General features: G+C 43.7%; 3 protein-coding genes across 4 annotated transcripts; 2 read left to right on the top strand and 1 right to left on the bottom strand.

Moving 5' to 3' along the window:
• Window positions 1-543: 543 nt before the first annotated feature.
• ssbp1 (single-stranded DNA binding protein 1) lies at window positions 544-4455 on the bottom strand. Its single transcript, XM_076029934.1, has 7 exons — window positions 4316-4455; window positions 3657-3719; window positions 3445-3502; window positions 3218-3358; window positions 2704-2791; window positions 1802-1890; window positions 544-1695 (listed from the first exon to the last, which is right to left on the bottom strand). Exons 2-7 carry the CDS (start codon window positions 3678-3680, stop codon window positions 1652-1654), a joined length of 444 nt encoding a protein of 147 aa, XP_075886049.1. The 5' UTR covers window positions 3681-3719; window positions 4316-4455; the 3' UTR covers window positions 544-1651.
• A 321-nt stretch (window positions 4456-4776) lies between these two features.
• On the top strand, window positions 4777-8390 carry LOC142890703 (peroxisomal succinyl-coenzyme A thioesterase-like). 2 transcript variants are annotated; one of them, XM_076029928.1, is made up of 11 exons: window positions 4777-4910; window positions 5918-6121; window positions 6210-6309; window positions 6396-6586; window positions 6681-6844; window positions 7027-7146; window positions 7235-7317; window positions 7431-7521; window positions 7716-7796; window positions 7883-8009; window positions 8180-8390. In XM_076029928.1, the coding sequence occupies exons 2-11, from the start codon at window positions 5932-5934 to the stop codon at window positions 8302-8304; spliced, it is 1272 nt and encodes a 423-aa protein (XP_075886043.1). In that variant the 5' UTR covers window positions 4777-4910; window positions 5918-5931; the 3' UTR covers window positions 8305-8390. The 2 variants fall into 2 exon arrangements, with proteins under 2 accessions (XP_075886043.1, XP_075886044.1); XM_076029929.1 differs by having other exon boundaries at window positions 8127-8194.
• Window positions 8391-10372: 1982 nt separating this feature from the next.
• LOC142890704 (peroxisomal succinyl-coenzyme A thioesterase-like) lies at window positions 10373-14735 on the top strand. Its single transcript, XM_076029930.1, has 11 exons — window positions 10373-10426; window positions 12263-12466; window positions 12555-12654; window positions 12741-12931; window positions 13026-13189; window positions 13372-13491; window positions 13580-13662; window positions 13776-13866; window positions 14061-14141; window positions 14228-14354; window positions 14525-14735. Exons 2-11 carry the CDS (start codon window positions 12277-12279, stop codon window positions 14647-14649), a joined length of 1272 nt encoding a protein of 423 aa, XP_075886045.1. The 5' UTR covers window positions 10373-10426; window positions 12263-12276; the 3' UTR covers window positions 14650-14735.
• Window positions 14736-14762: the final 27 nt, after the last annotated feature.

The following is a 14762-nucleotide window of genomic DNA, read 5'->3' on the forward strand; positions in this document are numbered from 1 at the left end:
AATGGTCTTGTTGCGTCAAATGATTCCGTGAATGATTATGTACGATGGTTAAAAATTAGTAATGAAAAAGTTTCATTATAACAGAATAAGAAATTAGGATACTAAAGGAATCTTTTATCTGTTGAAAATATTTATCCGTGGATTTAAAAAAAAAAAAAAAGTCAGGCAATTATTTATTGAATGTGTTTCCGGTCTCGCCGCTATTAACTTTGTGAAGTTTGACGCTCCTGCCTCTCCGATTCCACAGGTTTCTCCACAACTCTGCCCCGCCCACTTGTGGCTGACTACCCAATCGAACCACAGCCAGTGAAAACGCTGCAAGTTGTCGGAACCAATCAGCTATGGCCAAGAATAACTTAACTTTTAAAATCCGCCTATGTTCACACAGAGGTGGCCAATCATCAGTCGCCTGTGATGAAAAGTAAACAAACATGAAATAAGTGATGGGTTTTTATATGTAAGGCGTGTATAAAATACACTGAGATGTTTACTTTGTGGAAATATGAGTGACTTGCTGGTTAATGAGGATTCTGGTTTTCAAGCTTGTCTCAGTTAGAACAAATTTCCTTCTTTTTTTCTCATGTGGAGAGCAAACTTAGTTAGTTTGACAGGGGTTCAATCAGGCATTATTAAAATAGTTACAAATGCAAGGATTAAAGAAATTCGGGCAGTCCGTTGTGTTACAAGGAAATGGACTGTTCGAGAAAACCGAAAGCAAACACCGCTGATGAGGAAGGAAATTTAAAACAAACAAAAACAAAAAACAGATGTGACACATGAGAACGATAGCAAGAGAGTGACAGAGGAGGCCACTACGGAACTGGAAAACAAATAATTGGGGTTTTCAGTTTCACACATTCATCTTCTTCCGGTACGAGATTGGTTTTCTTGTCTACAGTCCTGTTTTGCTTCCTGTTGAGATCTCAGCTGTCGACTAATCACACAGTCTGATCTTGACTTTTTTTTTCCATAATCAGTTCAAAGTGGCGTTGCGGGCAAAAACCAAACTAAACCATGGAAGATGCTGGATCGGGGTTTTGGTTTCCAAAACATGAGGACGATGTCACTCCGTCTTTGACATTCTTGAAAGCTTTTAAAAATGAATTTGGCTTCGTTGCAGAATGAAAAAAAAGTCACTTTGTTGTGGAAACTGTACCACATCACTTTACAGTGTAATTACTTTAATGGGCGGATTAAATGTAGGGATTATTTCCCTGAACTGGGCACCAAACTGGTTCTCCACCAATGAACATTTCAGATTTACCTCACGAAGACACCTTCACTGACACAATGGAGTAAAATCAGGAACAAAGAGCGTCTTGACAACTCAAACAAGATGTTCTTCCGAACTTTCAAACACACTGAAACATCACCGTCACTCAGGGAACTTGGTAATAAAGGGCAAAAGTGATCTCGCTTGGATCAGTCATGTACACTGGAACCGCGCTCTTGAAGTCTCCATGGCTGCAGGGGGCGCCACAGTCAAACGAGATGCAACATATTCCGCCCCGCCATCCCCCTCAGTTTGTTCACTTGGTGGCGCTCGGGTCCTCGGCTTCTACTTTTGTTTTTTTTTTATCTTTGTGTGGATGAGAATGTTGGAAAAAAAGAAAGTTGTGTCGTTGCTGGGCGGAGTTGACGAGAAGAATCTTCAGGTTCTGTCTCTGATGTTGTCGCTCAGGAAGACGATGTTGTCTGGAGAGGAGGGAGTGAGGCATGTTTTAAAATCTTTATATGCATTTTTAATATAAAGAGGTGTGTGTCTGTGTGTGTGTGTCTGTGTGTGTGTTTGGTGCCTGACCTGCGATAATGGTGGTGGCCTGGCGTCTCACTTGATTTTTGTCTACATATTCTCCGTAGTCCAGTTTCCCCTCCACCAGGATCCTGGTCCTAAAAATAATTCATTAAAAAAAAAAGATATATGTCTATATATTTTTAAGTACATTAGAGAGAAATCACTGCAGATTAAATTTTCAGAATATGACTCAATAGAAACTTTCACAAGCATTTCTGTTTTTCAAATGCTTTCAGGTGAATTCAGACCCTACCACAGAACTCTTCCACGGAAATTCCCTGCAATTGAATAAAAACCCCTGCAGGTCTAAACTCAAACTGTAAACAGCTGAGAAGTCGACAATCAGGAAGTTTGGTTTTCTTTGTTCAATTCTCTGAGGTTGAAATGTGAACCAACTACTGTCGCCCTCTGGTGGCAATACCAAATAGCTTATTTTTTGCATGATCGTGTCTTTTAAAAACCTAACAAAGCAACAGAGAGACAATAGGAATATATTGTTTTTTAAATCCAGCCTGAAAAGAGTCTGCATTTATGCTATCAGTATATTTAAGTATGTGGGTGCACCAGAGGTAAATTCAAAGCATTCTGAAAGGAAACAAGTGAAAAAACCTGAAAAAAACCCTGAAACCAAAATCACTGAGCCGATCTTGCAGCTGAGCTTTGAGTTTCAGCTCTTTATAAACAGTAAAACTAAACCTGTGCATCCAGTTTTTGCACATGAAGATATGTAAGATGCTTAAATTGCTTTATAACTCCTACACAAAGACACATTTCAATCTAAATTAAAAACCCTTGAAAGGTTATTCTTATATAATTTGTGCTGAGGTTCTTAGTTGTGTGTAAAAAAAACAAAACAATAAAGGGCTCAATCAGGAATTTAGTCCGCTAGGGTGGGATTGTGGTCGTACCCTTTCTTGACGTACTGGTAGGCAACGTCTCTCAAACCAGGTTTGAACACGGACACTCGATGCCACGTCGTCTTCTGACTGACGTCACCTGGAGTCAAACACAGGAGTCCATCTCAGACATTGCAAAACTGACACACGTATGAGTCAAGCGTCACAGTTCTGAGCCGCTGTCAACCTAAAAATAAATTCAACAACTTACAATAATCTTTTTGAGTGAACGCTGCAATGGGGTAGCAGTGCCCCCAAGTGGCCGAGCAATGCAACAGCTGCACCTTCTCCAACTATGAAGTAAAGCTCCCAACTTTATTCAAAGCGCAGTATGTTCATCACTCCATTAGCTTCAGTACATCACTTGTTGTAGGACAAGTGACTTTAAATAATTACTAATTTTGCGTCTGTAACCGTTTCCAAACCCTTCAATCATTGCCTTGAAAACTGTTATTAAAAAATGTGTGTGTGTGTGTGTGTGTGTGTGTGTGTGTGTGTGTGTGTGTGTGTGTGTGTGTGTTTGTACCTGTCGAGCTCATCTCTCCCTCCCCCGTTCGCCACATTTCATTGGTTGCCATTGAGAAGATGGTCACGGGGTTGCGTCCCTCCACTTGCCTCATCACCGGGTCCTGACCCACTCGGCCCAGCAGCTGCACGCGGTTTATGGCTGGAATGAAGGCACAGTTTGACGTTAATGCGCACCGTCTGTGGCCTCCGCTGTGGTCTGGATGGAGGACTCGCCGAATGACTCACATCTTTCCAGGATGAGGCTGGTGTCCGTGCTCCCGCATCTCACCAGCTGTCTGAACATCTGTGGACCAATAACAGCAAGTGTGCCAGATTAGCAATACCTCAGAGATCAACAACTGCCTTCCGAATCAAGCACACACAAGCAAACACTCACCACTTAATGCACAGGTTTTTCATGCATCTTGAAAGATTTAAAACTGTCAGTCGTTGCTCACCTGTGCTGAGGCACTTCTTAACATCTTGTCTGTTCTGAATGAACAACTCTGAGGTACAACAAACTGGGAGACAGAAGATCAGGGTGTAGTGACCAACGAAAAGAAAATGAGAATCAGCGAATCAGTGAATTTAACAAACAAATGGATAAAGACAACTTGTGAAGCATTTCTAAGTTGTAAGTAAAGTATTTTGTTTGTCAACCGAATGGGAATTTAATGAAATATACACTAGAAACACTGCGGACCTGCAAAAAGACACTTTTACTGTCTGAAAAGTAAATTTATATCAATGTAATGGGACAAATGCACTGCCTGGGGACTTTCCAAGTACTTGCTCGAGATTAATTATTTCTAGTCAAGCCTGCAAATAAAGCAAACTGAGACAAGTGCTTATTATTTATTCAACTTGTTTCTAGATTTATTTATTTTATTATTTTTCTTCATGTACTTTAGTGATACAGGAGTTGTCAGAGTCAGCTGCTACCAGGTCAGACAACATGGAGAATCAGCCAGCGAGGCTTGTCGAGTCTCCCGCCATCGGATGTTAGGACTAAAAAACCTTTAAATTGTTTACGTTTATCTTTGTTCGCTTTCATAAAACTTTCACGCAAACTAAAAGAAGCAACAGTCGGGCATTTGTTGACGAAAAATTAACTTACCGTGAATGACAATGGGGGGAAAAAGGCACCCCGAAAACCTTGCCAGGTGCGCCGCTTGGAAAAAGACTTCGGTAACCTCACGCTACTTCCGGTCCTTCTCCAAAACAGGTCCGCCTCCTCGGTTGAGTCGACAAAAGTTCCGTTTGTGCGTCAGACTTTTGCCCTCATACGCTTCATTCGACCGAGTTGCCATGTATTATTAGTATGCCACGACACCCTCACACGCACCCTTTATTTTCTATCAATGTACTGCTTCTACTATACTACGAATAATAATAATAATAATAATAATAATAATAATAATAGTAATAATGATAATAATAATAATAATAATAATAATAATAATAATAATAATAATAATAATAATAATAATAATAATAATAATAACTTTTCTTTCTTTTTTTCAAAACTTGTGGAGTTTAGTTGCACTGTGATCATGAGTGTGATCACTCCGGCCGGCCGGAGGTGGTGGACGGGTAGTGGCAAGAGGAGGGCTGAAGGAGCCGAGAGCAGAGTCCACCACGGAGCTCATGTGCTCTGGTCTGGATCTCTGTTAGTCCACGCCATCGACTCTCAGGGACGTGTATTGACCTCCGTGAGTGAACCACTTCATTTTGGGGAAAAAAAAAATCTTATGTTGGAATGGCGCTCCGTGCTTTTGTAACTCGGTGCCCCCGCATGGAAACTATGCAGTCTGTGCGGCGTTATGTTGAATATTCCGATTTCGATTGTTATTGTTGTTGTGTGTGTTTTTTCTAAGCGAAATCGGTCTTTAAAATCTTTATTCGTTTAAAGTGTTATCGCGGGTAATATATATAAGTACAACGGGATGGTTGTCGCCAACACTTGAGGCACGTTTAATCAACTGAACTCAAAACAAGATGAGCGAATTTAAACAGTATCCGGAAATTTGGATTCAGCAGATATTATAGAACCATTTCATAAAACTACCAAAGTGCAAGGACTTCATGAAACATACGTCAATACTATCGGTATGGCATGTTTATGACCTCAGACGAAAACTGGCTAATTCCAGTGAAAGTCGACAGAGCGTGGAAGTTCCTGTTTTCTACTCCGCCCCGCCCACTTTCTTGGCGTGAACCAATGAGAACGTTTAAATTTGAGTACGCGTCTGTTCAGTTTTATTATACAGCGAATAAATCAGTGCCGCTAATTTTTGAACAGAGAACTTTGATGAGAGGTTTGATGGGTTGAGTGCTATGCTAAGTGCTCTACTTCACAGGACTGTTTGGCCTGATAAAGAATTATGCACTTTTTTTTTTTTTCTTTAAAAAAAAAAAAATCTGGATAAAGGACTAGACGTTTAAATCTATTTTCATTCATTTTATTTTCATAGTTGCACTTTGAGACTGCAGTCCATTTTTATTGCAGTCATGTAGCAACATGACAGGATGCATTTACATCAAATTACAACAAATGAACAGATAGACCCTTAAACAGACACTTCCCCATGTCAGATAAAGATTGTTGGCCACTTTCTTTGTCTCTTTTTAAATTTTTTTTTAACCAGGTGTTTTCCTCCCTTAAGGTCAAGGTCCAAGGTTCAAGGTTAATTTTAACCTCACCCTCATTCTTCCGCAGGAAGACCGTCCGCCATGTCCCGGCTCGCACCCGTCCTCTCCGTCAGCCCGTGTCGGGGTCTGGTGGACGAGAAGCTGACGGTGCTGGTGGAGAACCTCCCTCCCGGACTCCCCGTCACGCTTCACTCGCTCCACCTGTCCGAGGACAACGACTACTGGGAGGCTTTCGGACACTACGTCAGCGACCACAGGGGAGTCGTGTCCGGTGGGCTTCTCTTCCTCCTTTGTGCTGTCCATCTTTCAATTTGTTTGTAGAATTATCCTGTGTATTGACACTTTACTCCTTTTTGCAGTGGCAGATGACATTAGTTTCGGGGGTACGTACACGGGAATAGAAGCCATGGGTTTATTATGGAGCATGCGTCCCGTACCAGATGGTCGTCAACAGCTCAGGTAACCTGCGACTCTGTAACTTTATTGACGCTCAGACCTGACACAGTGGAGAACACAATGTGTGCTGCATTCCTTTGACGCGACAGGCTGAGGAGGACCAACGTGTGCAGCCCGCTGCTGATCAGCATCTCGGTGTACGCCGGGCACCAAGCTGAGGGCTTCAGGAAGCTCTGCCCCCTGAGCTCCAGTGTCATCGAGCGGTGGTACGTGGCCCCGGGCGTCAAGAGGGTCAGCGTTCGGGAGAGGGGCGTGCGAGGGACCTTATTCATTCCACCGGGTGAGCTCCTCCTTTCAGCTTGGCTGTTTCTTGCTCTTCATGTGTTTGCTGGTTTTAAAGGTCTCCCTCCTGCCCCCTGTGCTCTTGTCTCCAGGCCCAGGACCCTTCCCGGGTGTGCTGGACATGTGGGGGGGTGGTGGAGGGCTGGTGGAGTATCGCTCCGCCATGCTGGCCTCCCACGGTTACGTCAGCTTGGCGCTGGAGTATCTCTCTGCCGAGGAAATGGCGTCGGCCGGCGAGGAGTTCCACTACTTCGAGGTCCGTGCTGGATGGTGTCTCAGGATTCACACTTCCTCCAATGTCATGTAGTATGATGAAATGATTACACGTTGCTGAGTCGTGTAGAATCAAACCACTTGAACGCAGGTCACGGCTTTTGTGTGCCATCTCCTGGCTGAAAACTTCTGATTTTTCAGATTTGTTCTTCTGCTCCGACACAGACGGCGTTCAGTTTACTGCAGGAGCATCCTCAGGTGGTGCCAGACAGAGTGGCACTGTTTGGTCTCTCCCTCGGCTGCATCATAAGCCTCTGCCTTGCTGCAGAGAGCTCTGTCGCCAAGGTAACGAGGCACGCTGGGCGAATATAACTTGGTTGTGATAGATGGTGTGTCACTGTGTGTCACTGTGTGTCACTGTGTTGCATTTCAGCCCTTTTGTTGTGTCGGAATCAGCGGGAGTCACCTCAGGCCAGAGGGGGAAAAAATCAGTGAAGTCTCGAGACTCTTTGAAACGTAGGTGTTGTTTTCTGTCATGTGGCTACGCATCCGCATCCGCATTCACATGGAAGAACTGGCGGGAATGTCTGCGGATCCACTACACTGCCTGTGCTTCCTTCTTCCGGCAGGCAAGCGGACAAGATCATCTTTGACGAGAGCGGCCATCAGATCTGGAGAGGGTTGGGCTTAGCTGTGATGCACGACTCTGACAAAGTGGACGTCAGTAACGACAAACAACACAACACAAAGGATGCAAACTACGAGATTTGTTGTCAGATTCAGATTGTCAATGGCATGTTATTGACTGTTGCTAGTCAGATGATGGGAGGGCTGACTGCTTCTGGTCAGCTGAAGCATTTTCCACCTCATGTGCCTTGAATTTCTTTAATTTATTTATTTTTTTACTTTCCCAGGTGGGAAAGATAAATTGTCCGTTTTTGTTGATCAATGGCACAGACGATCAGAACTGGCCAGCAGTCGAGTGTTCTGAAGACGTAAGTCGAGACACACATGGCTGACAGCACATATTGTCATGAATGAATTAAATGGTATTTATTTGTTTATGACCTTTGACCCTCAGATCTCCCAAAGGATGAAGGCGGCAGGTAAGGAGCACCTGCTGACTGTCTTGGAATACCCTGAAGCTGGTCACCTGATCGAGCCGCCCTACTCGCCACACTTCAGGGTGACCAATTTCAAAAAGAACGGTAGGTCTTACGATGATGAATCGCAATGTAATAACAACATACAGCCGCTTTATATTTTACTTTATTTGTCCTTTTTGAGGCATCCGTGGAATTTCCAGCCTTTATTTCTATATGCAGGTGTCATGTTTTTGGCTGTTATGCTGATGGGAAGATTAATGTGTGTTTTCTAGTGAAATTAGTTTGGGGAGGAAAGACCAAACCTCACTCCGAGGCTCAAGAAGACGCCTGGAGGAAGATGTTGGCCTTCCTGCAGGCTCACCTCTACTCTAGTGGGATGCCCAGAGCCAAGATGTGAATTGTCTGTGCAAGTTACAAGTTTAACCACGATAAATTAATCCTTTAAGTTAATTATTGGCTATACTGGGAGCTTTTTATTTACTCTGGTGTAAATCATCAGCACATCTTCCCTTAAGACTCCTGCTTCCTTTGTTTTTTGATTCATGAGTTTGATGACTTCATTTATAAATGTTAGTTTATATTAAGTGATTTTGGACATTTACAGAGGCAACAATTGTGCCTTATTTCATCAACTGACATTGACTATTTGCAGAATGTATTATCAGTCTACTGCAAATACATGGTATACATATTTGTGAGTATGTAGGACTTACATTTGCAAACGGTAGTTGTTGTTTTTTTTCTCAGGTGTGGCCTCTTTGGCCTATTCACCAATAAATCTATTGAATTTCAGCAGTTTCTTGATTTTTATTTCTTGTCACCGTGATCCAAGATGCAACATATGGACATCAGAATAAATGTTCCGATCAAAAAGGAAAGGATGGTGTCATGTCTGAAGCGTTGGCCCTACTCCTGCAGGCTTCATGCCTGATTAGACGAACAGACCCCTCGTTAGCGCAGCACCTGCATTAGGTTACTTCCCTTGGAAGGCTTCATCTCAACTCCCTAGGAAGACTGTGTAGATAACTTCCATGTCTGGCCAGTAACTTTCCCATCCTTGCACCTCGTGTGTTACAATTGTCTCTTTGCCCTCCTTATATGGAACGTGCCTGATGACGAGACCTCCGTGTATAAGGAGGTGATGTTCTAACTATTCTCTGAGAGATTGTGAGAGCTTTGGCACATCTGGACACACAACCGCCTCAGGCGGACCGGTCGCCTGATTGATGCCTGACGTCTTCTTTGTAATAAACCTGTTTTTATACAACCAAGTCGGTTTCAACGAAATTCCTCCAACATCCACACTCCACTGCTGCAACCTGAAGAATCCACCATAATGGATTAATAAAAACGGTAAATTCCAAAGGACAGTACCTCCGTCCAGACACGTGCAGTCAGGGGAGGAAGGGGAGGCAGTGCCTCACCTTGCCACCAGGGGGTGAAAAGCACAAAACTCAGTGCCTCAGCTGTCACGATGAAAATAAATTAAGTATTAATATTTTTCCTCTGGTCTATGCTTTCAATGCAATTTTGCTGTGGTTCCTATATATTTTTGACGATTTGCATTGTCAAAATCGCTGAAATTCTGTATTTCCTGTTCAAATAACAACGGAGAGACGAGAAAATGAGACAGTGACAGGTACTGCCTCCCCGCTGATTGCGCAATCCCTCACAAACTGTATTGAGCGCGTGCCAATGGCGCGTGCTTGTTGCCGCAGCAGCAAGTAAAAGGCATGCCTTGAGGCAGTCAGTGCCGCTGCCTCAAAGAAGGGGGCGATAGTGGGCCTAGAGTTCATCACATGGACCGGTAAACTCTTGCAAAAGAAACAACAACACCACCACCACCAACAACAACAACAACAACAACAGCAACAACAGCAGCTGCTGCTGCGCAAACTGCAATCATTTTTAGCCCTGAAAATCTAGGATTTTATTTCTAAAATAAGAAATTTCTCAAAACTGGACTTTCAATCGAAGCAAGAAGTCATAAGTAGTGGGAAACCAACGCCAGATCTGCGAGGTTTGCTTCAAACGACGGGGGTGCCTGGAAAGTATATAACTCGTTCTTTTCAAACGGACTGGTATTCTCGAAAAGATTGGCTTTGTGGCTGTGCTATATATATATATATATATATATATATATATATATATATATATATATATATATGTAAATCGCCTTTACTGCTTTCCCTGTGACAATGTCTGGATTTCATTTACAAGTAAAGGTAAGATATACTATCCTGCATTATGCAGTGGTGTGTTTCAAATGTTTTTCAATTTAATCAAAAATGGGATAACACCCAGAATTGAAGTCGTCTATTAGCATCACACTGTATAAGTTTGTAAATCTGACTTTTGAGTCAGTGCCTCCCCAACCCCACACCTCACTGCACGTCATTGCCTCCGTCATAAATTTCTGAATAAAGACCGAGAGCAGAGTCCACCACGGAGCTCATTTGCTCTGGTCCGGACCTCTGTTCGTCCACGCCATCAACTCTCAGGGACGTGTACTGACCTCCGTGAGTGAACCACTTCATTTTGAAGAAAAAAAAAATAAAAATAAAAAAAATAAAAAAAAATTCTCATATTGGAATGGTGCTCTGTGCTTTTGTAACTCGGTGCCCCCCCCCCCCCCCCCCCCATGGAAACCATGCAGGCTGTGCGGCGTTATGTTGAACATTCCGATTTCGATTGTTGTTGTTGTTGTGTGTTATTTTTCTAAGCGATTTTATATATATATATATATATATATATATATATATATATATATATATATATATATATATATATATATATATATATATATATATATATATATATATATATATATATATATATAAGTACAACGGGGTGGTTGTCGCCAACACTTGAGGCACTTTTAATCATCTGAACTCAAAACAAGATGAGCGAATTTAAAAAGTATCCGGAAATTTGGATTCAGCAGATGTTCTAGAACAGGGGTCTCAAACTCAATTTACCTGGGGGCCGCTGGGGCAGAGGCTGGGTGAGGCTGGGCCGCATGGGGTATTCCACAAGAAAAGCTTAGTTAAAAAAAAAAAAATAAATAAAAATAAAAATAAAAATAAAAATAAAAATAATAATAAACAAACAAAATAGTAGACATGTTTTAAGATTTGCAGCCTGTTTGGCTCTCTCATCTCCCAGATATTTTGCATACTCCTCAGCATGTCTAGTTGTGTAATGACGTTTCAAATTGTATTCCTTGTGCACTGCAACTTTCCTCTGTGTAAATAAGACACACTGGAGTGCCTCTGTGCTCAACAAAGAAATATTGCATCTCCCACTTTCTCTGGAATTGTCTTTGCTCATCACCAACCTTTCTCTTCACTGCAGGCTTTGAAAAAGACGTTTGGGGCTGTGGAGTTTATTTTAATTCCACTTGATGTCACTGTCGTATTTGGCCAACGCACGGAGGACGTCATTTCAGCAATGTGCATCGTTTTCGCTTCTTTTTCCAGAAACAGCAACACGGTGGTCGGTGGATAATAGCCCAGTAGCAGTTTCCTTTGCTTTTGCGTCCGATGTTAATGTCTTTCTTGATGAAATGAACCTCATGGCATTTGTAGATGGTAGAAAGTACCGGGACAGCGAGCGCAAAAAAGGCGACTGCTCCCAGAGTTTTGTCCGGCGTGTTGTTACAGGAAAAAGAAGCGAAAATGACACCATGCTGTTGTTTGACACCCCTGTTCTAGAACCATTTCATAAAACTACCAAAGCGCAAGGACTTCATGAAACCTAAGTCAATACTACCGGTACGGCATGTTATGACCCCAGACGATAACTGGCTAATTCCAGTGAAAGTCAACAGAGCGTGGATGTTCCTGTTTTCGACTCCGCCCCGCCCACTTTCTTGGCGTGATAAAAAATCAGTGCCGCCAACTTCTGAACAGAGAACTTTGATGAGAGATTTGATGGGTTGAGTGCTATGCTAAGTGCTCTGCTTCACAGGACTGTTTGACCTGATAAAGAAGTATGCACTTTATTTATTTATTTATTTGTTTATTTATTTATTTTTACTTTTTTAGAATAATCTGGATAAAGGACTTGACGTTTAAATCTATTTTCATTTATCTTATTTTCATAGTTGCACTTTGAGACTGCAGTCCATTTTTATTGCAGTCATGTAGCAACATGACAGGATGCATTTACATCAAATTACAACAAATTAACAGACAGACCCTCAAACACTTGTGCAAATTCCCCATGTCAGATAAAGATTGTTGGCCACTTTCTTTGTCTCTTTTTACGTTTTTTTTTAACTAGGTGTTTTCCTCCCTTAAGGTCAAGGTCCAAGGTTCAAGGTTAATTTTAACCTCACCCTCATTCTTCCGCAGGAAGACCGTCCGCCATGTCCCGGCTCGCACCCGTCCTCTCCGTCAGCCCCTGTCGGGGTCTGGTGGACGAGAAGCTGACGGTGCTGGTGGAGAACCTCCCTCCCGGACTCCCCGTCACGCTTCACTCGCTCCACCTGTCCGAGGACAACGACTACTGGGAGGCTTTCGGACACTACGTCAGCGACCACAGGGGAGTCGTGTCCGGTGGGCTTCTCTTCCTCCTTTGTGCTGTCCATCTTTCAATTTGTTTGTAGAATTATCCTATGTATTGACACTTTACTCCTTTTTGCAGTGGCAGATGACATTAGTTTCGGGGGTACGTACACGGGAATAGAAGCCATGGGTTTATTATGGAGCATGCGTCCCGTACCAGATGGTCGTCAACAGCTCAGGTAACCTGCGACTTTGTAACTTTATTGACGCTCAGACCTGACACAGTGGAGAACACAATGTGTGCTGCATTCCTTTGACACGACAGGCTGAGGAGGACCAACGTGTGCAGCCCGCTGCTGATCAGCATCTCGGTGTACGCCGGGCACCAAGCTGAGGGCTTCAGGAAGCTCTGCCCCCTGAGCTCCAGTGTCATCGAGCGGTGGTACGTGGCCCCGGGCGTCAAGAGGGTCAGCGTTCGGGAGAGGGGCGTGCGAGGGACCTTATTCATTCCACCGGGTGAGCTCCTCCTTTCAGCTTGGCTGTTTCTTGCTCTTCATGTGTTTGCTGGTTTTAAAGGTCTCCCTCCTGCCCCCTGTGCTCTTGTCTCCAGGCCCAGGACCCTTCCCGGGTGTGCTGGACATGTGGGGGGGTGGCGGAGGGCTGGTGGAGTATCGCTCCGCCATGCTGGCCTCCCACGGTTACGTCAGCTTGGCGGTGGAGTATCTCTCTGCCGAGGAAATGGCGTCGGCCGGCGAGGAGTTCCACTACTTCGAGGTCCGTGCTGGATGGTGTCTCAGGATTCACACTTCCTCCAATGTCATGTAGTATGATGAAATGATTACACGTTGATGAGTCGTGTAGAATCAAACCACTTGAACGCAGGTCATGGCTTTTGTGTGCCATCTCCTGGCTGAAAACTTCTGATTTTTCAGATTTGTTCTTCTGCTCCGACACAGACGGCGTTCAGTTTACTGCAGGAGCATCCTCAGGTGGTGCCAGACAGAGTGGCACTGGTTAGTCTCTCCCTCGGCTGCATGATATGCTTCTTAATGGCTGCAGAGAGCTCTGTCGTCAAGGTAACGAGGCACGCTGGGCGAATATAACTTGGTTGTGATAGATGGTGTGTCACTGTGTGTCACTGTGTGTCACTGTGTTGCATTTCAGCCCTTTTGTTGTGTCGGAATCAGCGGGAGTCACCTCAGGTCGAAGGGGAAAAAGAGCAACGTAATCTCGAGACTCTTTGAAACGTAGGTGTTGTTTTCTGTCATGTGGCTACGCATCCACATCCGCATTCACATGGAAGAACTGGCGGGAATGTCTGCGGATCCACTACACTGCCTGTGCTTCCTTCTTCCGGCAGGCAAGCGGACAAGATCATCTTTGACGAGAGCGGCCATCAGATCTGGAGAGGGTTGGGCTTAGCTGTGATGCACGACTCTGACAAAGTGGACGTCAGTAACGACAAACAACACAACACAAAGGATGCAAACTACGAGATTTGTTGTCAGATTCAGATTGTCAATGGCATGTTATTGACTGTTGCTAGTCAGATGATGGGAGGGCTGACTGCTTCTGGTCAGCTGAAGCATTTTCCACCTCATGTGCCTTGAATTTCTTTAATTAATTTATTTTTTTACTTTCCCAGGTGGGAAAGATAAATTGTCCAATTTTGTTGATCAACGGCACAGACGATCAGAACTGGCCAGCAGTCGAGTGTTCTGAAGACGTAAGTCGAGACACACATGGCTGACAGCACATATTGTCATGAATTAATTAAATGGTATTTATTTGTTTATGACCTTTGACCCTCAGATCTCCCAAAGGATGAAGGCGGCAGGTAAGGAGCACCTGCTGACTGTCTTGGAATACCCTGGAGCTGGTCACCTGATCGAGCCGCCCTACTCGCCACACTTCAGGGTGACCAATTTCAAAAAGAACGGTAGGTCTTACGATGATGAATCGCAATGTAATAACAACATACAGCCGCTTTATATTTTACTTTATTTGTCCTTTTTGAGGCATCCGTGGAATTTCCAGCCTTTATTTCTATATGCAGGTGTCATGTTTTTGGCTGTTATGCTGATGGGAAGATTAATGTGTGTTTTCTAGTGAAATTAGTTTGGGGAGGAAAGACCAAACCTCACTCCGAGGCTCAAGAAGACGCCTGGAGGAAGATGTTGGCCTTCCTGCAGGCTCACCTCTACTCTAGTGGGATGCCCAGAGCCAAGATGTGAATTGTCTGTGCAAGTTACAAGTTTAACCACGATAAATTAATCCTTTAAGTTAATTATTGGCTATACTGGGAGCTTTTTATTTACTCTGGTGTAAATCATCAGCACATCTTCCC

Source organism: Nelusetta ayraudi, unplaced genomic scaffold (assembly GCF_046127955.1).
Source record: "Nelusetta ayraudi isolate G7.1 ecotype Tasmania unplaced genomic scaffold, CSIRO-AGI_Nayr_v1 ptg000027l, whole genome shotgun sequence".
Taxonomy (NCBI): domain Eukaryota; kingdom Metazoa; phylum Chordata; class Actinopteri; order Tetraodontiformes; family Monacanthidae; genus Nelusetta; species Nelusetta ayraudi.